Source organism: Periophthalmus magnuspinnatus, chromosome 18 (assembly GCF_009829125.3).
Source record: "Periophthalmus magnuspinnatus isolate fPerMag1 chromosome 18, fPerMag1.2.pri, whole genome shotgun sequence".
Classification (NCBI taxonomy): Eukaryota; Metazoa; Chordata; class Actinopteri; order Gobiiformes; family Gobiidae; genus Periophthalmus; species Periophthalmus magnuspinnatus.
Genome location: NC_047143.1, coordinates 4825781 through 4847358, shown reverse-complemented (window position 1 = coordinate 4847358; position 21578 = coordinate 4825781). Strand labels below are relative to the sequence as shown.

Sequence of the window (21578 nt, the reverse complement as noted above, 5' to 3'; positions counted from 1 at the left end):
AATAGGTCTATAAAAGTACTATTCCAGATCTAAACCAGGTCTATAATGGGACTACATCATTATCATTGTAGATAAACTAGAAATTATCCAAATGAGGATAAAAAAAAAAAAACTGTATCAAATGAAGTCTAAATTCGGCAAACCCACCTGCTTGTCTCCATGGTTTTTGCTTTGTCTGGAATGTTCCACACTATGATATTAAACATACCTATTATGTGGAGAGGCAACCCTGCTCACAGTAAGAATGCATGTTTTTGATGGTATTTTTGAGCATTAAAAACGCTAATAATGAAACAAATGGAAGATATATACATTTAATGCCATACTGTGGGACATTTTAGTGAAAGCAATGATATCTCCATGGAGACAGTTATGTGGCTGACCCTCCTCCAGAAAAGTGACACAGTGCAGCTTTAACAGATTGTCCTAATATAGTCGAGAGTCTGCAGTTCACAGGAAGTGGTTTTGGAGTTTCCGCGTTCGTTCATTTGCATCAGAAACATCAAACTGAGCAGAGCTGTCACTTTGCTCTCACGGTGAGTCTGTTTTAATAAACTTGACCAAATATGTTTTTATTCCTGTGCTAAACTTGTATTTTTATTATCATGTTGTATTTTTATATTCATGTGAAACTTTGTAAATGTTTTCAAGTATTTCTTGGATTGTGGTTTGTTGAGTTTGGCCTTGATCCAATCGAACTTGTGGCCGCCCCCAGTCCCTCTCATGTTTGAGTTTAAAATAGGTTTTATTTTTAAATATTCTGTTTGTGTGACTCAACTTTGCAGAATGAAAGATTTTCTGTTGATTTTAAAAGACAATAGGCCTCATGCAATTTAAAGCCATAGGATGTAACTTTTTAGACACAAAAGAGTCAAAAATAAAAGCATGGTTGTTTATTTTGGTTGTGTGCCTGTGAGAGGGCTTGCATCTCCACAAACCTGACTCGTATTTGACCTTGGTTTTAGCTTTCTAACTTTCTAGTGCGTCTTTAATAGAAAAATACAATGTGACCTGATGTATAACTTCTCTCGTCTCTGGTCCGCCACCTGCTTGTCTCCACGCTATCGCTTTGTCTTGAATGTTCCTCAGTGCGGCATTAAATGTATCTATCTCCACGGAGACAAGCAGTGAGCCACCAGGCCAAGTCACAGGTCAGATCTGTGCATAGACGACCTCACCAATGTATGTTTTTCAAGTTTTTTTTTGCGACACCTTTAGTAGAAAAAAATGCAAGCTAGACACATTTAATGCCATACTGTGGAACATTGCAGGCAAAGTACAAACTCTCCTTACAAAAAGGTGACAGATCTTCCTTGAGGAAAGTAAAAATAAATAAATAAATAAATAAGGAAGAAAGTACAGTAAAAGTTGTAATGTACTACTAAAATGTTACAGTTGTTTGTGCAAAATAAATTTAGATGATGCTGAACCAACATGGAAACAACAGGGGGCGCTATCAAGGACAGAACATTCAAATTACCTTGCCTTTTAGATTACATAAAAATAATGTAATCAGTGTCTCTGGGTCAACCTACATTTGACACGTTTTCATGTTTTTTCTCATTCTGACTTGGCTCTGTGGGTTAGTACCTGCACTAAATATTTATCACAGTCTTACATCAGTTTTGTGGCAGTTTGTGGAAAAAACGTTGACCAAAAACGCACAAAAATACAGGAAGTTGCACTGAGTTCTAAAGCAGACTCCCCTTATCTACAGAATGTCTTTTCTCCCAGTTTAAACACATCATCATCGTTCATTTGTATTAGTCGAGTCATAACTATTGTGTTTGGCCCTTGTTTGTTTACGGTTGCTAGGTAACAGTCGTGTTCAACCAGGAAGTACGATTAGAAACTTCACCAGAGTAAAAAAAATAAATAGACAAAACTAGGCAAGATTTATGGTAAAATCTTAAATATGATGTCATGTAATATTTGTTTTAGTGAAATGTGAAGTTTAATCTGTCGACAACTAACGGAAAAGAACGAACTTTTTGACGATAACGTGAAGCTACCGACAGGCTGCAAAGTTCCAGGTCAAATATATATGTCACACTAACAAGTTATTTTGAGCAATAAAAACCCTTAACTATATTGCAATTTGTTTCTGATACTATACAGAGCAATATTCCGTCTCCATGGTAACAAGCATTCACCAGAACAGTTACAGTTAGAGCACTTTTAAAGAGCGGGTATGGCACTTTAATAGGGTACTACACAACTCGATCGTCATGTTACTTTTTGTTAACCTTGTTGCTCCTCACGCTAAGTCACTCCCCCTTCAGAGCACACACAACACCATCAGCACGCATACCGCTAATGAAACTACCGCACATCGCATCGGGTTTGTGACGTCGTAGTGCATTTTGTATTTGCTTTTGTTTACCGAAAGTCGTCATGTGGGAGTAGGATCTGGATGATATAAAATCTCTTCAGGCGTGTTTTTGATGAGGAAACAACATTATAACATGGTAAAAAGCTAAAAAAAAAAGTCAATTTAGCATAATACTCCCTCCTTAAAAATTGCAGTATAGATAACATTAATGCTATATAGCGGAGCATTCAATCTCCATGGTAACAAGCACCTTTAAAAAAATATATAACTAAACATTCAAACTTAGCAGGCAGGTTTTTCATGTGTCTTATTTAAACTTCCTGTTAAACTCATAAAGAGACTGTGGTTCTAACCTTGTCTTTCACTTTCTACGGTTTGTATCTTCCTCTATTTTGACACTTTAAAGCCACATTATGTAACTTTTCTTGCGGACAATGAATCTGTCACCCGTTTAGTCACAGAGATGTTAATAATTAGCCCAGAATGCGCCGCAGTATGACATTAAAATCAAAATGTATCTTCATGAACACGAGCAAACGACGCCTCCAGGCCAAGTTACATGTCAGATCTGTGGAGAGGAGATCCCATTCACAGTAGACAAGTTTAAGTCACTTGTCTTATTATAAATCAATAAACTGGATATTCTATTTTTTTCATTTCCATTTTGTCCACGAATTAAATTTAAACTTGTATTTTCATTTGATCTTTAAAGTGATGAAATGATTTTATACATCATCCGTGCTTAATCTAGTGATCTCTCCCAGCAGTACAAACGTTACGAGGCTCCTCCCACAAGCCTACGTTACCCACGCTCCCGCACGGCAATTTTTCCATAAATATACAAAAGCATGACACAAAACAATACACTACAACTTCACAAACCTGATGCGATGTGCAGTGGTTTCATAAGCGGGATCGTGGTGTGATAATGCTCTGAAGGGGGAGTGACTTAGCTTTCAGCGAATATAGCATTTTCAAAACAATAAAGAGGAGCATGGTGATCTAAATATATTGTGTGTTACCAGTTAATGCGCCATAGAAGTTAAATCTTAATCTTTTAAAAGTTCACGAGAAGAAAAGTGGCAACATTTCAGTATTTTTAAACCATGTTTGGAGATTATTTTACTCGTTGTACCTTTGGCAAGTCATTCTGCCATAAAAAGTTTGGACAAAATATAGGAACAAGGCAAGAATTTAAACCCAAACTGGACTCTGCGCTGCAAAAAACGTCTTCATTGTTTCAAATCACTCACACATTTTGATCTGTTTTCCATAGGTTTGGATTCAGAGAGATCCAATATGTCCGCCGCAGAAAACCAATCAGACGCCCGGAAAACCCCGCCGCACAAAGAGGCTATTGAAAAGTTTGCACAAAACATGGCAAACGATATAGTCCAGTCAATCCAAATGGAAACACAAAACTTTGGGGATTTTAAGGAGAGCCATGCTAGCACGTTAGCATCGAATGTGATTGAAACCGCGTTGAAAGAAGTTGGTCAAAGGAATGCAGCTTTGCGCCAACAAGAAACGCACAAAAATGACCAGATTTCGGAACAAATCCATCCAACTTTACCCCAATCTGGACTCCCGCAGTTGGGGTCCCTGGACTACCCCGACGCCCCTCCCCCCACCCCTCTGCTGCCCGAAATGGAGAAAAACCGACAAAGTTTTACCCGGAAACTGAAAGGAGGACTGGCCAAAGAGTTTACGCCGTCTCCTCCTCCTCCAACGCCCAAAGACCACCGGGATCGCAGCGAGTTCGACCAAACCGAAGTGGAGCTCATACAGGAACTGATGGATTCGCTGTCCACCGAAGAGTCCGGAAAACACGGCGCTGGGCAGAACGAGGAGGAGATCAACGCGTTTGCAGACACAGTTTCTTTGGATATCATGGCGTTAGCTCGAGAAGAAGTTGGAGAGAGATTGTGTTTGGAGGCGCTAGCGACGCAAATGGCAAAAACGATCATAACATGTTCTCTCGATGAAGCGAAACAGGTCTAGTCCAAAGGATGGGCCAGTGTCGCTCAAACCTGTAACACCAAAAGTGATACCAAAGGAAAGATTTGGCTTTTTGAGAACCACCATCTGAACCAGGTCTAACGGGACTATTCCAGGTCTAATCTAAAACTAAACCAGGTCTATAACGGGACTATTCCAGGTCTAATCTAGAGCGAAACCAGGTCTAACAGGACTATTCCAGGTCTAATCTAAAACTAAACCAGGTCTATAACGGGACTATTCCAGGTCTAATCTAAAACTAAACCAGGTCTGTAACGGGACTATTCCAGGTCTAATCTAGAGCTAAACCAGGTCTATAACGGGACTATTCCAGGTCTAATCTAAAACTAAACCAGGTCTATAATGGGACTATTCCAGGTCTAATCTAAAACTAAACCAGGTCTATAATGGGACTATTCCAGGTCTAATCTAGAGCTAAACTAGGTCTAACGGGACTATTCCAGGTCTAATCTAGAGCTAAACCAGGTCTATAACAGGACTATTCCAGGTCTAATCTAAAACTAAACCAGGTCTATAATGGGACTATTCCAGGTCTAATCTAAAACTAAACCAGGTCTATAACGGGACTATTCCAGGTCTAATCTGGAACTAAACCAGGTCTATAACGGGACTATTCCAGGTCTAATCTAAAACTAAACCAGGTCTATAACGGGACTATTCCAGGTCTAATCTAGAGCTAAACCAGGTCTATAACGGGACTATTCCAGGTCTAATCTAAAACTAAACCAGGTCTATAACGGGACTATTCCAGGTCTAATCTAGAGCTAAACCAGGTCTATAACAGGACTATTCCAGGTCTAATCTAAAACTAAACCAGGTCTATAACGGGACTATTCCAGGTCTAATCTAAAACTAAACCAGGTCTATAACGGGACTATTCCAGGTCTAATCTAGAGCTAAACCAGGTCTATAACGGGACTATTCCAGGTCTAATCTGGAACTAAACCAGGTCTATAACAGGACTATTCCAGGTCTAATCTAGAGCTAAACCAGGTCTATAACGGGACTATTCCAGGTCTAATCTAGAGCTAAACCAGGTCTGTAACGGGACTATTCCAGGTCTAATCTAAAACTAAACCAGGTCTATAACGGGACTATTCCAGGTCTAATCTAGAGCTAAACCAGGTCTATAACAGGACTATTCCAGGTCTAATCTAAAACTAAACCAGGTCTATAACGGGACTATTCCAGGTCTAATCTGGAACTAAACCAGGTCTATAACGGGACTATTCCAGGTCTAATCTAAAACTAAACCAGGTCTATAACGGGACTATTCCAGGTCTAATCTAGAGCTAAACCAGGTCTATAACAGGACTATTCCAGGTCTAATCTAAAACTAAACCAGGTCTATAACGGGACTATTCCAGGTCTAATCTAAAACTAAACCAGGTCTATAACGGGACTATTCCAGGTCTAATCTAGAGCTAAACCAGGTCTATAACGGGACTATTCCAGGTCTAATCTGGAACTAAACCAGGTCTATAACAGGACTATTCCAGGTCTAATCTAGAGCTAAACCAGGTCTATAACGGGACTATTCCAGGTCTAATCTAGAGCTAAACCAGGTCTGTAACGGGACTATTCCAGGTCTAATCTAAAACTAAACCAGGTCTGTAACGGGACTATTCCAGGTCTAATCTAGAGCTAAACCAGGTCTGTAACAGGACTATTCCAGGTCTAATCTAGAGCTAAACCAGGTCTATAACAGAACTATTCCAGGAACTGTCCAAGTGCCACCTGAAGGAGCTCGCACACCACAGTTTGAGAAACACTGAGACTGCCATTTTTTTTATACAAAGATGAGTTAAAGGTCCATTACATAACTTTTGTGCTGGAAGATCTTTCACCTGTTTGTCTCATGGAGAGGATGTGTTGTCTAAAATGTTCCATAATATTGCATTTACTTATCTAACTCTATGGAGGAAATTAGTGATAGAATCGCAGTCCTACAAGAATAAGTTTTTCCAAATATTTTTGAGCAATAACACACCTGCAACTGAATAAATGCAACTCCACACCATAGGGTTTAAAGTCATACTGTGGGACTTTCCAGGCAAAGCAATCACATCTCCATGGAGAGAATCAGATAGTGTGCACCTTTATTGATATGTAATGTATATTTTTATAATATATTTTGTGTCTGTTCATTTTAAAAGGTTGACATCTTTTATAAAAAATAGTATAAAAGTTAATAAAGTGCATTACAATTATTTTCTGAAATGTCATTTTTACATGACAAAATCGAAAATCTATTCCTAAAACTGTTGTCAATTTTCTATTTTAAATGTTTGGCTTTAAATTGAATAAAGTCACGATAAAGCAACATCTTGAGCTGCTCTAAAATAATCAAGAGTTTCAAATATTTTTTTTCTGTTATTGAAAGAAAAACAAACGTCCTCCATGTTACCACCAGCTCAAAAGTCCAAAAGTCATTTGGCTGCAGTTCTCCTGATTGTTCTGTAGATGGCAGAATGACACTAGTGTGGAACCTTTCAAGTTCTGTGTTCCCACATGCGAAGTAAACATGGTCAAATCAAATAAATCAACAAGTGTAACGCTGATTTATTCTTAATTACAAAAACCTTGAACCTGCCATGTTATTTATGTTATAATCTGGTGTTTTGGTTCAAGACTATTATCCAATCAGAAAGAAGAATGAGGCTCACGTGACTCTCATTTGTGTTTGTGTTTCAACGGTGAAAACCTAAAAGGACTTTGTCTTGTTCTTGTCCCCAAACGTCTGTCTCTGTTTTGGGAGAAGCATCAGACTCAATTTATGCCTCAAAAGTGAAATTCCCCAAGGGTCAAAAAATGTGCAATACACTTCAAAGAAAAAATGAACAAATTAGCAGCAGCAGAAGCCACAGTAAAACATATTTTTAAACGTTTTAGCAAAAGTATAGATGAAGTTGAACAGTTTGTTTGATTAAAGCCACAGTGTGTAACATTTTAGCCCAAAAATATACAACAATGGAAGCACGTTTTCTTCGTTTTCTTCATATTGATTCTGAAAAACTTTTAAAAAAACCCCCAAAAAAACAAGTTTCTTCTTTTGAGCTTGTGAGCGTGCTTGCATCTCCACAAACCTGACTCTTATTTGGCCTGGAGGAGGGTCTCATCCTGCTTGTTTCCATGGAAATGTATGGCATTAAACTTTCTCTATTTCCACGGAGAATGTTCCGAAGTATGGTTTTAACTTTCAATTTCCGTGGAATTATGCAGATGACGTGCCGCCTTTAGAAAGTTACATAGTAAATCTTTAATTGTATGTGGTCAAAAGTATCGAAAATCATAAACTAGTGTTGAAATTAAATACAAATTTTCCTGAATAACTTTAAAATGAGAAGTATAAGACACATAGAGTAGTACCGACCACTACGGAACCTACTGGACGACTGAGGAATTACACAGATATAAGACATGTGGGAATATACAAGAAAGTACTACCATTTAACCTTCTATTGTCTAAAGAAAGAGTGTTTTTAATTATCATTGTGGTATCGGTATCGAGTATCAAGTCCATGCCTTTGTATCAGAATCGAGTTTGAAGTTTTAGTATCGTGACACTTGCAGCGACTCTGAAAAATCCTCTTCGTTGTCTTCATCCTCACTGTCCTGTGTCTTTCGCCTTTTCCTTCTGTTGGACTTTTTCTTATCGGCTCTGTTCGTTTTTTGGCCTTCCCATCGTCCGACCAGTGGGTGGGACTTCTCTTTTGACCGCTGTCTCTCCCTCCTCCTCCTCCTCCTCCTCCTCCTCCTTCTCCTCCCTCTCTTCCTCCTCCTCTTCTGCGTAATATTTGTGAACGTGGCTCTTCAATCTCGCTTTACGATCATAAGATTTGTGACCTGTATTTGCAGCTGCACGGCCTCTCTCTGGTGTAAAGGCGCATGTGTGATCTCAGATGAGTTTCCCGTTTGAAACTTCACTCACTTTCAGAGCGTTTGAACGGCCTCTGTCCCGTCTGAACCAAGATATGTCTCAGAAAACGATGCTCCTCCCTAAACCCAATCCCTCATATTGTATTGTCTGAAGTATAAGTCGCACTTTTTTCTTAGTTTGTCCGGGGCCGCGACTTATACTCAGACGCGACTTATATATGAAATTATTATTATTGCGACACTGACAACCACACGAGGGCGCTCTAGACTTGTTTACCAGTATCTACTACTCCTGTAAAACTAAAACTTTCTACATTACGGTAATTTAAAAGACACCTGAGAAAGACTGAACAAAAATGTCCCCTAAAAGAAAATCATATTCTGCTGAGTCTGATGAGCCGCACAGAAGAGGAAGAGGCTCATCATCTTCCTCCGGAGTTGCTGGAGTTGTTCAGAGACGACACCGAGGATGAAGAATTCAATAGATTTAGTGATTTGGAGTGAGATCCAGAGTAAACTTGTTGCTTGTTTTTTCTGCTTTATTTATGTGATTAACTGTTAATATCTTACGTTAACAAACCAGACACGTGTTCAGTTCTGTCTGTGCTTCATGCAGCTGAATAAATATGTGCTCGGTAACAGGTGATTATACATGTTGCAGTTCACGTGTTTGGCCAACAGATGGTGCTGGTGTGTTTGTAATACCTGTATGAAAATTTACTTGACTCATTTTCTTTCACACATTTCATATTTCATTTCCTCTTATTTATTTCCCCTTCACTTATAAGATCATAAAGGTGATAATTTTTCATCTGGAACAATATCGTAAATGTTTAGTTTATCATAAGTCTAGTTTAAGGTCGTATAAACTACTTCCTGTTTTCCGGTTTAGCCTTTTACACTAATGCGAAGTCTTAACCAACAGAGCACTATTTAAGAAACAATTGAAAAGTAAAATATAATCTCGTGACTCTCGTGTTTGTGGACAAGCCGCATATGTTACGTTAGCGTAGCATCTGATTAACGGTTAATATCTTATGTTAACAAACCAGACACGTGTTCAGTTCTGTCTGTGCTTCATGCAGCTGAATAAATATAAATGTGTTAGCGTTAGCGTGATGTACTGATATTCAGCCTGTTGTGCTCTGTTTTATTGATAAAATGTCTGTTTTTGGTCTCGGATTTTGTAAAAAAAAAAAAAAAATCCCCAAACAATGCGACTTATAGTCTAGTGCTACTTATATATGTTTTTTTCTTCATTTTTATGCATTTTTTTGGCTGGTGCGACGGTCAAACCACAGGGAGCACACTTAAAATGGACAGATTTAAATCCTCACTTTAACACACGTCCAGATGGAGCAGATGGAGCAGAGGGAGCAGATGGAGCAGAGGGAGGAGAGGGAGCAGAGGGAGGAGAGGGAGCAGAGGGAGCAGATGGAGCGGGGGGAGCGGAGGGAGCAGAGGGAGGAGTGCGAGCAGATGGAGCAGAGGGAGGAGTGGGAGCAGAGGGAGCAGAGGGAGGAGTGGGAGCAGAGGGAGCAGAGGGAGCAGAAGAGGGAGCAGATGGAGCAGAGGGAGCAGATGGAGCAGAGGGAGCAGAGGGAGCAGATGGAGCAGAGGGAGCAGAAGAGGGAGCAGATGGAGCAGAGGGAGCAGATGGAGCAGAGGGAGCAGATGGAGCAGAGGGAGCAGATGGAGCAGAGGGAGCAGAGGGAGCAGATGGAGCAGAGGGAGCAGAAGAGGGAGCAGATGGAGCAGAGGGAGCAGAGGGAGCAGAGGGAGCAGATGGAGCAGAGGGAGCAGAGGGAGCAGATGGAGCAGAGGGAGCAGAGGGAGCAGAGGGAGCAGATGGAGCAGAGGGAGCAGAAGAGGGAGCAGATGGAGGAGTGCGAGCAGATGGAGCAGAGGGAGGAGAGGGAGCAGTTATGGCTCAGGCTCCTCAGGTGAAGTGGGACAGTCGCCGTCTTGACTCATGAGACACTGATATTTGATTCTGTCACATCCTCGTATTATATTTGTCACACAGTGAATTGGTTTGAATGGACAGTTTTACTTCTGTTTTCTCATAAAATCATCAAACACAACAGTCGTTCATATCCCAGAGTTTCTTGCTTTGAGCCCATCCGGTCACTGAGGTCCTGGTCGGGACTCAGGACCATGGACATTTCTCTGGTCAGTGAGTTCTTGAACTTGTAAACATCTGTATTTAAATCTTCATGAGGCGACATTTTGAACCCCCTCCCCCGTCTCACCTGTCACTCAAAACACTAATTGATTAAATACTGAGTACATTATTTAACATAATGGCCTCACTCGTGGGATTTGTTCGATGGAGGTCCAGATGTGGTTTGCCGCAGCTGCTCTGATCGCTTTTTCTCACTGCAACAAAAGAAAGTACATTTTTAACAATAAAATCACAACTACACCTGATAAATCATTTTTATGTTTGTCATCTTCATCATCTGTGAATAGTAAGAATAATTCCACTAAAACAGTTCAATATTCATCAGTATAATTGATTCATTTTACAATGACATTTTCAAACAGTTTGAATTTGATTTAGATCAGATGTTCAAACCTCGTCTGTGTCACACAACACACGATCTGTATTTAATGTGAATGTGAGGAATTATGTATGATATGGACCAGGACTGGACCAGGACTGGACCAGGACTGGACCAGGACTGGACCAGGACTGCACCAGGACTGCACCAGGACCGGACCAGGAGAAGACCAGGACTGGACCAGGACTGGACCAGGACTGGACCAGGACTGGACCAGGACTGCACCAGGACCGGACCAGGACCGGACCAGGACTGGACCAGGACTGGACCAGGACTGGACCAGGAGAAGACCAGGACTGGACCAAGACTGGACCAGGACTGCACCAGGACCGGACCAGGAGAAGACCAGGACTGGACCAGGACTGGACCAGGACTGGACCAGGACTGCACCAGGACCGGACCAGGACCGGACCAGGACTGGACCAGGACTGGACCAGGACTGGACCAGGAGAAGACCAGGACTGGACCAAGACTGGACCAGGACTGGACCAGGAGAAGACCAGGACTGGACCAGGACTGGACCAGGAGAAGACCAGGACTGGACCGGGACTGGACCAGGACTGGACCAGGACTGGACCAGGAGAAGACCAGGACTGGACCAGGACTGGACCAGGACTGGACCAGGACCGGACCAGGAGAAGACCAGGACTGGACCAGGACTGGACCAGGACTGGACCAGGACTGGACCAGGGCTGGACCAGGACTGGACCAGGACTGGACCAGGAGAAGACCAGGACTGGACCAGGACTGGACCAGGACTGGACCAGGACTGGACCAGGGCTGGACCAGGACTGGACCAGGGCTGGACCAGGACTGGACCAGGAGAAGACCAGGACTGGACCAGGGCTGGACCAGGACTGGACCAGGAGAAGACCAGGACTGGACCAGAACCAGACAAAAACCAGGAAAAGACCATGACTATAGAATGTCCAAAGCAGGACTGGACCAGGACCACACAGGTCTAAAGTAGATCTAAAGCAGGACTAGACGAGGATTAGACCAGGACTGGACAAGAACAAGACCAGACAAAACCAGGACAAGACCAGGTCTAAAGCAGATCTAAAGCAGGACTCACTTGTCAGATTGAGATGCAGTTGCAGGACTGGACGTGCGTAGCTGTGGATTCTGAGGTAACATCAGCTTTTCATATCTGTAAAAATCATAAAAACAAAGCGACCCCATGTGGACGTTTAGAGCCAAAACCACAAGTAAAGAAGACACACAAGTCCAAGTTAAATCTGTACTACGCAACTTTTCTGGTGTAACTTGATCCTGCCGTCTCCATGGAGAGGATATTGCTTTCCCTAGAATGTCCCACAGTGTGCATTATTTTGCAATAGTAAACATATCTGTGTCCATGACAACCAGTGATAATAGTAGGGTGATCACTGAATAGATGAATGCATTTAATGTCATACTGTGGAAGAGTCCAGGTAATGTAAACACATCTCCATGGAGACAGACCGGGTATACTCCATCAGAAAAGTTGCACAGCGCACCTTTAATCCAAAATGCAATAGCTGTAACAGGATGATTACAAAAGTTGTTAACAGCAACAATATCAATTTGAAACATTACTAAACAGGAACTAGAACCATTTTAAACCAGGACTAAAGCAGGACTGGACCAGGACTAAACCAGGACTTGGTGAGTACCCCTTGTGGCGCTCAAGGCTCTCCGATAACCAGTGGCCTTTGTGTCCATGGGCAGTCCTTGTGTATACATGCAGACTCACGCTTGATTGATGTGTAAAGATGCAAAGTGTAACTTTTTCGGTGGAGCGACCATCACCTGCCTGCAGAGGTGACACCAGTGACTAAAGCCACAAGAGTGATTAAAGCTTTATGTCGACAATATGAAATGATTTGAACGTTTGTGTTTCATGCAGTTCCTTCAGATTTGATTTAGTTTGTCTCATTTTTGGGTCTGTCCTTTAAATAGGCCTGTCAGATTTTGTGCATCTGTTAATGTTTTGTCCTTCAAATTGTGTTAAGTTACTCAAGAACTTTTCCCAAACACTTTTTTATTCTTGAATAATTCCATGCACCACTTTCTCCTTGAGTAATATAAATTTGAAGTAACGTTACTCTTACTTGAGTACAATTTTTAGATACTCTACTCACCTCCGCACGCCTGTCTCTCTCGTATCTTTCTGTTGCCCAGAATATTCCACACTACAGCATTAAATACATTTTGCTCTACAGAGACAGATTATACTTCAATTATATGTAAAGAATGACCCCACTCACAGTAAGAATGCATGTTTTTCAAGGTATTTTTGACTAATAAAACCATAGATGCAGAAGTATAATGTCAAACAGTGGAATATTCCAGGCAAGCAATAACATCTCCATAGAAACAAGCATGTAGCGGACCCTCCTAGAAAAGTTGCACAGTGCACTTTTACAAAATCACGTTGACAAAATTCAAATGCAAAAAGAGTTTCAAATATTCAGTCTAAAGTAAAAATCTGTGTTAATTAAATTTAAAGCATTGACATTTTAAGCTGCACAGTGAGAGCGACGCAGGTGAGTACGAAAAAAACATTTAAGGATCAGTTTTACTTCCATAAAATTGCACATATTTGGATCATATGAATCTGAAAAATACGTGACGTGGAGTTTAAATATTTGGGTGACATATTAGAAACAAAAATATTGGGAATATTATTTTGTATTTGAGTAAAGTTTAATAAACCAGACTTAACCAGACATTTGGCACAATCCGTTAAAGTCTTGCTAAGTATAATATTGTAAAGTTTGGTGTTTGCAGGTGCTACTTTAAGGGGTGATCCTGATGTCCCTCTTTAACACGGTTGTCAAACTCAAATTCACAGTGGGTCAAAATTAAAAACTAACACAAATTCACGGGCCAAACTCTCAATGTTTGATGAAAAATTGACTGCACCTGATGTGTAATGTTTAACCTTTTCATACGGAAACAAACTAGTTTTGCTTAAACACAAAATCTGGAACAACTCAAGTTTGATATTGCAAACATATGAGAAATGAAATTTGAAATAAAAGACATCAGTAGTGTTCATTTCTTATTTAAATAAATTAAATAAATTATGTCTCTTTCTGTAGCAGTTAATTTAGCCGATGTGACCAGCAGCTTGGTTGATACTGAGTGTCAACAGAAAAGGAAGGACACTTGCTGGTCTCGACTGCAGCGGACTAGCAAAGCATTCTGGGATTTGTTATATTAGTAGGGCCAAATATAATTACACTGTGGGCCAGATTTGGCCCCTGAGCCTGAGTTTGACATATGTCACCTAGAGAGAAAATGAGAAAATGTCAAATGTTGGAGTACTGAAAATGTATTTCTACCCAAGTAAAAGTACAGTTGCATAGCTAATACTGTACACAATTACAAGTACAAGTACTGCTGACAAAATTATACTTAAGTAAAAGTAAAAAGTATGCATGAAAAATACTCCTCAGAGTACTAATTATTGTTTACTTTTGAACACAACTTTAAATGCATTTTAGATCACGCTTTTGTACAAAACTTGATCAAACTAAATCACTCAAATAGAATTTCGTTGTTTTAAACCTCATTTGGCCCATCAGCACAGGCGATGCTGATATGTGTTTTTTGGGATTTAGACAGTACAAAGCAACTTCTATGATTTATATATAACTAATTAGAATTACACGGCTAGAATTTTACTCAGTTTTACTAAAAAAAAAACTGTTATACTCCCATAAAATCCCCTCTTCACTCCTGACAGAGCTTCATATAATCTGTGGATGATTTTATTAAATTAATTAATAATACTTCTCAGCACATTAAAACTTGTTGTGTTAAGGGACCAAACTGACCAAAAAACAAAACAAAAATGGGGAAAAATGATTTCGCCTGAAGTGCCTCCCCTTAAGCAGATACTCAGAGAAGAACTGAATGAGAAAAAGATGTGGACTACACCAAGGACTATCCTCCGGGGGGCGCTGCGTAATCAAACAGGAATGCTCTATAACAAGCACTCCCAACGCTGCTTCTCTGCTGTCTTTGAGAGAAATGACCAAGTGCGAATTGAAATGGGGCTTTCACTGTGTCAGGGGGTAGAGCTGGAGGTCAGAGGTCACACAAACATCTGGAGAAGCCTGTGGAGCTGCAGGTGCTGGAGTGGAACCCACAGGAGAAGAGATTGAACCTACGCAGGAGTGAACAAGGAGAAGACACTGTGCACTAGTTATTAACATTACAGTTCCTTTTGTTAGCGTGTTGTTAGCATGATCCTCTCCAGTGTATGCTAGGACAGGCCCCCAGACTCTAAACAAGTCCTCTGTATGTTAGTGTGACTTTCCAAGAGTTGTAGTACTTTTGTTAACCAAGAAAGTTTGATTTTATCACTGAATGTGCACTAATTTTAAATCTTAAATCTTAAACGGAGCAAGAATAAGAATAAGTTACAGGTCAGGGCTCTGGAGAGGCAACCCAGCTCACAGTAAGAAAGCGCGTTTATCACTATTTTTCCCTTTTAACATCACCATAATTTTGTTTATTCACACATTTGTTAATTTTCACCCACAAAGGAACCTACCCAGATGACTGAGGGATTATAAATAAAAACAATTTATCAGTTTAAAAGAAGCTGTAAGTGACTTTTACTGTCTTAAACATGTAAAAAAAAAAAAAAAAAAAACAGAACAAATTCATTTTAAAACGTTTGCAGTGGTCTAAAGTTATTCCTCATTTACTTTATGTCTTTCTAACATCCTAATTATTCACCATGATGAATTTACAAGCACTTTTCAGACTTTCAGAAACCAGTGTGGGGTTTACCGTGACCATGCTAATGCGCACTTCCTGACCGCTTATATCGCATGTGTCAAACTCAAGGCCCGGGGACCAAATGCGGACCACCACATCATTTTATGTGGCCCGCAAGAAGGTAAATTAAAAGGCCTGACTGTCATAAAATAAGTCTATACTGCTTTAATTTAAAAAAAAAAAAAAATCATTAACATTTTCCCAACAGGTGGAGCTGAGAAGTATTTGCAAATAATCATCACAAAATGTTCACGGAGAGGAAAATTGTCGGCATGGAAGGAAGTTAGAAGGACTTTAAGGAGAAAAACCTGTATGTTTTTTGTGTTACAAGGCGGGGTCGGCACAATCTACGTCTACGTCATTTTGACACCAAACATGGAGCCAAGTATGCAAAGGTTAGCCTGCAAGAAAAACAACAAATTGTCCAATAATTAAAAAGCTGTAAAAGTGTGTGCTCTGACCAGATACACACTTTTAAAAATGTCAGTTTATCAGGAAATACGCAGTTTCACAGACATGTAATATTTGCAACTTGAATAAGCAATAAATACAGAAACAGTTATTTAACAAGTTATAAAGTAGTTACATTTATTTTACATGACATTTGTTTACATTTAATGACATTTATACAGATGCACAGTCACATCTGGCCCTCGATGGCGGCCATTTTGCTGATGTGGCCCTCGGTTAAAATGAGTTTGACGCCCCTGGCTTATATAATTAAACACATTATAAATAGCACGCAATGTAACAGACTTATTTTGACCTCAAGAGCTGCTTATACAATATATCTGTACCGGGGCAAGGCACATCGTTAATGCCCCACTGTGGAGCATTCTAGGCAAAGCACAAAACCACAAAAGTTATATGGTGCACGTCTAACTTTATGACTTTAATTACCTTAATCTGATCTGGAAAACCACAGTCGGGATTTATGAGATTCCGTTTGGAAAAAAACACAGGGACATTTTGATGTTTTTTATTTTCTGAAGTTAAACTGGGGTAGAACTGTCTGAATTACAATTTCTGGCTTTGAGGATCCATTTTACAGATCTGTGGGAGTCACTTAAACTACAGCGTCTTGATGAAGTTGTAAATTGAAAAGGCAGTTTTAGTGGATTAAATTACAGACCAATGGCACTTTAATACTGTTTAAATAAGACAATAAAGAGCAGGAACTTGATATAAGACAGAAGCTCGGGCTGCAAGATTAATCACAATCAAATTTAAATCGCTATTTGAATGGACGCAATTGGCAAATCATGACGGCTGCAGGTTTTGAAGTACCATAATTTCCTCCGCAAATGAGTAAATCTTATGTATTATTGTGCATAAGAACCGCTAACCCTGTAATTTAGATCTTGTATTAGTTTGTCAGTTCATATTTCAGTCGTTTTGTCAATTTTCTTGGACACAAATCTAATCGTAAGCATAAAAAAACACATGAGCGGGCTTGCATCTCCGCAAACCTGACTCTAAATAGGCCTTTTCCTGCTTGTTTCCATAAAAATGTTGTTTGTTTGGGTATATCCTTCAACAGTATGGAATAAAACTTATCTATTTCTGGAGAATTAAATGGTTTTAACTTTTTATTTCTATGGAGTCAGAAAGTTACATACTGTGCTTTTAAATAAATACGAGGCACTAGCAGAGGTGGGTAAGATTGTACTAAAAGAAGAGTAACGTTACTTGAAAATATGAAGCACAAAGTCCAAGAAATTGCTCAAGTAAGAGCAAAAATGTTCAGAAAAGTACTGCAGTGTTTTCCAGGTGGGACCCCAGAGCAGAGCCAAGACCAAGGCAAGTTTCAACAGTTTTTTTAATAGAAAAACGAGCGGGCGGTGGAGGCAGAAAGACACAGGACCGAACAAGACGGAATCATCTGGAAAAGTGTTGCGTAGGGCAGGCCTGTGCGCTGAGGGTGATGAAGGGATTGGTGCAGGTGTGGTACATTGGCAACGTTGGGAGAAATCAGCCTCGCCCCGGACCACACGCACGCTCTGCTGAAAAAAAAAACATAAAGGGAAGAGGGAACGCAACAGCAATCCACGACACTAAGGCCTACCAGATTTATGCGGCTGGTGGGCGTAGATATCCCTCAAAAGCGCAGGGTGCAAAATAAGAAACAAGAAAGAAACTAGAAACCCAGCGCTGCCAGTCCGTTAAGTCCTGTAACCCAAGTCCCTGCCTCTGGACATCCATCAGCTGGCAAACCGCGAAGGCCGAGTGATCGCCGACAATCCAGGAGGCAGAGGGGGAATGGTCGTAGGGCTAACGGCGCTGGTAGAGACAGGTTTCGAGACCGAGACATGAAAGCAGGTGTGCACATTTAAAGAGGAAGACAGTTTCAATTGGATAACAGCAGGGTAACGGACTCGATTTCAAAGGCGTCGATGTACTTCGGAGAGAGTTTCCTTGACTCGCACTGCAGGGGAGGATCTCGTGGCTGGCCGGCCTGCTTCTGGTTCTGCTCAGGTGCGTGAGAAAGTGCAGCTTGGACCTCGTGCCCAGTCCTGCATGTTCTCCTGAGGTGGTCTGAATAGAAAGTACTGCCACTGCCCTGTCCTGCGTAGGAAAAAGTGGGGGCTGGTAGCCATTAGACGCCAAGAGCAGCTCCGGTGAGGCGTCCACCTGCACCCACCTGAACTGTGGGATCAGGATGACACAGGTTCTGTAACTTAACAAATGCCTCATCTGCTTCAGGAGGAACTTTAACTGAGGTAAGTTTGGTAAATGAAGGGGCTACTCTACTGTAGTTACGAATAATTCTACGATAAAACGTCACAAACCCCAGAAATCTTTGGAGTTACTGTCAAGTGGTGGGTGTTCGTCACTCAGCTACTGTTTTAATCTTGGCGGGAACTGTTTTAATTTGTCCCTTTTCCACCACAAAACCAAGAAAACTCAAAGAGAAAACATGAAAAACTCACTTTTCTATTCAGCATATCCCACAAATCATCATTAATTAGGGCTTGAAAAACATCAGGAGCACTTGGTTAGTCCAAATGGCATAACTAAATATTCAAAATGTCCTGAAGGTGTATTAAGTCTTAAGTCTTCTACACAGTCTTCCATTCATCCCTCTCTTTGATCCTTACCCAGCTGTAGGCGTTACAGTACAGAGGTCTAACTTGGAAGTGAAAAGGAGTATTTATTCTTAACCGTAGTATCATTCAAACCCCTAAAATCAATGCAGGGACGAAGAGAATTGTGCTTTTTATCGACAAAAAAGAACCTGGCCCCCACAGGTGAGGAGGAAGGGTGAATAAGTCCTGTAGCTCAACTCTCTGGGGCACTAAGGATCAAGTCAGTGGAACAGTCATATGGTCTGTGAGGGGGCAAAGACGAAGCACCATCTTTAGAAAAAAAAACTCTTTAAGGTTGTGGTACTCTGGGCAAACTAGAGAAAGGTCGACAGGCTTGGGAAGAGACAAAGTGTCCATAACGGTGGCCAGAACAGCAGCATGAACACAGTGAAAATGGCAAAATAAGATCCAATTAACAATGGATTGAGTAGACCAGTTAATGTGAAGATTAAGGAGTTTGAACTAAGGTAGACCTAGCACTAGGAGAGGCGATGAAACTATGTAGCTCACAGTGGTTTCCTAGGTACTGTATGGTGAGTAATTTGAGGTAGTACCTAACCATCTTGAGCAAAAACCTTTATTGTTCAGGGAGTAGTGCTGAAGAGATGTTGGCCTGGGACACAAACTTCATCGTCATGGGCCCCACAGTCAACTAAAACTTGAATAGGAATGGTATTGAAAGAAACTGCACCTTTTAGTTGAATGTGGTTTGAGGAGTATGGGTCACCAGTGCCCCTCCTGAGACGTTTTTTTTTTTTTTTGGTTGAGTCAGACAGTTGAGAAAAATGTGACCTGCCTGGCCACAGTAGATGCAAAGACATTGGCAGTGATGTTCCTCCAGAGGACTCCAGACTCAGGCTGACTGGAAAACCTGGACTGGGAGCCTGGTTCAAGAAGCTGTCTCATCTCAGGCTGCAAGCTGATCTTCATCTGACATCCTCACTGAGACCCAGGAAAAATAGGTCTTGTAATGTCTTATCATCTCACCCACACATGGAAACTGAACTGGAGCCTTTTACGAGCCTCTTTACCCTGCAGTGGTCAAACACCCTCAGCATTTTTGTTGTAAATGAGTTAAATGTATTGCAAACAGCAGAGTCACTATTAACAGTAGCTACAGTCCATGTCGACGCTCTCCCAGAAAGTAGACTCATAATAAAAGCTACTCTAGACCCCTCAGTGGAGTAGGTAAGCGGCTGCTGATTAAACACTGATGTAAGAACTGGCTACATACCCTACCACACCTAAGGCTGGGAAGAGGCAGGAGCTTGGGGAGAAGGAGCTGGAGCAGGGTCTGAAGCAGGGCCTGGAAAAAACGAAATGATATCTGAAGGAGCGATGTAGGAAAGTCAAATGTTCAAATCATTTCATATAGTCAGCATAAAGCTTTTGTCACTTGAAGACTCACTCACAGTCGAATAGGAACCAACACCAACCAAGAATACTGCTATTCCAACAAAAATATGACTCAAGTAGGAGTAAAAGTATGCTGAAAAGTACAATTTCTCCCTGAAATGACTCAAGCCAATGTAAAGTCAGTGAGAACTACCCACCTCTGGACCCTCCTGCGCTCCTGCTTACAGTCTGTGCTTTGTAGTTTTTATCATTCTGCATTCTGGCCTGGGTCACATTTGTTCAAGGATAGAAAAGTGTCATTTATCGTCTCAGAAACCACTTTACTGGACAGAGACGTCATGAAGAGCAGAGCGTGAAACTGCGGAGGCTTTGGGGAATGGGGGTCGGCCCTTTGTAACTCAAGATGTTTGAGCGTTCTGTCTAATCACATGAAAGCTTTTTTTTTTTTTTTTTACTAGAGCATGCGGGGAATGGTAAAAAAGAAGGTTAAGGTGGTTATCAAAGGTTTGGTTCAACGAGAGGTGACTCTAACTGTATTTAACACATGGAGGTGGTTCACATGGCATTTCCTGGTTTGAGAATCTACATACAAATTCTTCTGCCCTGGTTTAGTCCTGGTTAAGTTCTGGTTTAGTGAAGGTTTAGTCCTGGTTTAGCCCTGGTATAGTCCTGCTGTACTCCTATTATAGTCCTGGTTTATTCCTGGTCCAGTCTTGGTTTAGTCCCAGTGTAGTCCTGCTGTACTTCTGTTATAGCCCTGGTTTGGATCTGGTTTAGTCCTGGTTTAGTCCTGTTATACTCCTGGTTTACTCCTGGTTTAATCCTAGTTTAGTCCTGGTTTAGTCCTGTTATAGATCTGGTTTAGTCCTGTTATAGTCCTGGTTTAGTCCTGGTTTAGATCTGGTTTAGTCCTGGTTTAATCCTAGTTTAGTCCTTGTTCAGTCCTGGTTTAGTCCTGGTTTAGTCCTGGTTTAGATCTGGTTTAGTCCTGGTTTAATCCACGTTTAGTCCTGGGCTAGATCTGGTTTAGTCCTGGTTCAGTCCTGGTTTAGTCCTGGTTTAGTCCTGGGCTAGATCTGGTTTAGTCCTGGTTTAGTCCTGGTTTAGTCCAGGTTTAGTCCAGGTTTAGATCTGGTTTAATCCTAGTTTAGTCCTGATTTAGTCCTGGTTTAATCCTGGTTTAGATCTGGTTTAGTCCTGGTTAAGTCCTGGTTAAGTCCTGGTTTAGTTCTGATTTAGATCTGGTTTAGATCTGGTTTAGTCCTGGTTTAGTCCTGGTTTAGATCTGGTTTAGTCCTGGTTTGGATCTGGTTAAGTCCTGGTTTAGTCTTGGTTTAGTCCTGGTTTAGATCTGGTTTAGTCCTGGTTTAGTCCTGGTTTAGATCTGGTGGTCCATGCAAAGACAAATATTTTCTTAGATAATACTTGAAGTTTAAGGTTTCAGAGCTGCTTTTGTTATTTTTAGTTTGAATTCTGTCTGAAATTCCAGCATCAATTTGCCCAGACTTTTACGACGTCCTGCCTGACAGTTTTATGAAGGCTGGACTGGACTGCAAATCTTTCCTC

At 41.0% G+C, this 21578-nt stretch overlaps 1 protein-coding gene across 7 annotated transcripts; it reads left to right on the top strand.

Moving 5' to 3' along the window:
• Window positions 1-490: 490 nt before the first annotated feature.
• On the top strand, window positions 491-6560 carry si:dkey-171c9.3 (uncharacterized). Of its 7 annotated transcripts, none has more exons than XR_008649069.1 (3): window positions 495-536; window positions 3609-4426; window positions 5301-6456. XR_008649069.1 is itself a non-coding variant. In XM_033983858.2 (2 exons), the coding sequence occupies exon 2, from the start codon at window positions 3632-3634 to the stop codon at window positions 4331-4333; it is 702 nt and encodes a 233-aa protein (XP_033839749.1). In that variant the 5' UTR covers window positions 491-536; window positions 3609-3631; the 3' UTR covers window positions 4334-6560. The 7 variants fall into 7 exon arrangements, 1 of the variants encoding a protein (XP_033839749.1); XR_008649070.1 differs by having other exon boundaries at window positions 4993-6456; XR_008649068.1 differs by having other exon boundaries at window positions 4817-6456.
• Window positions 6561-21578: the final 15018 nt, after the last annotated feature.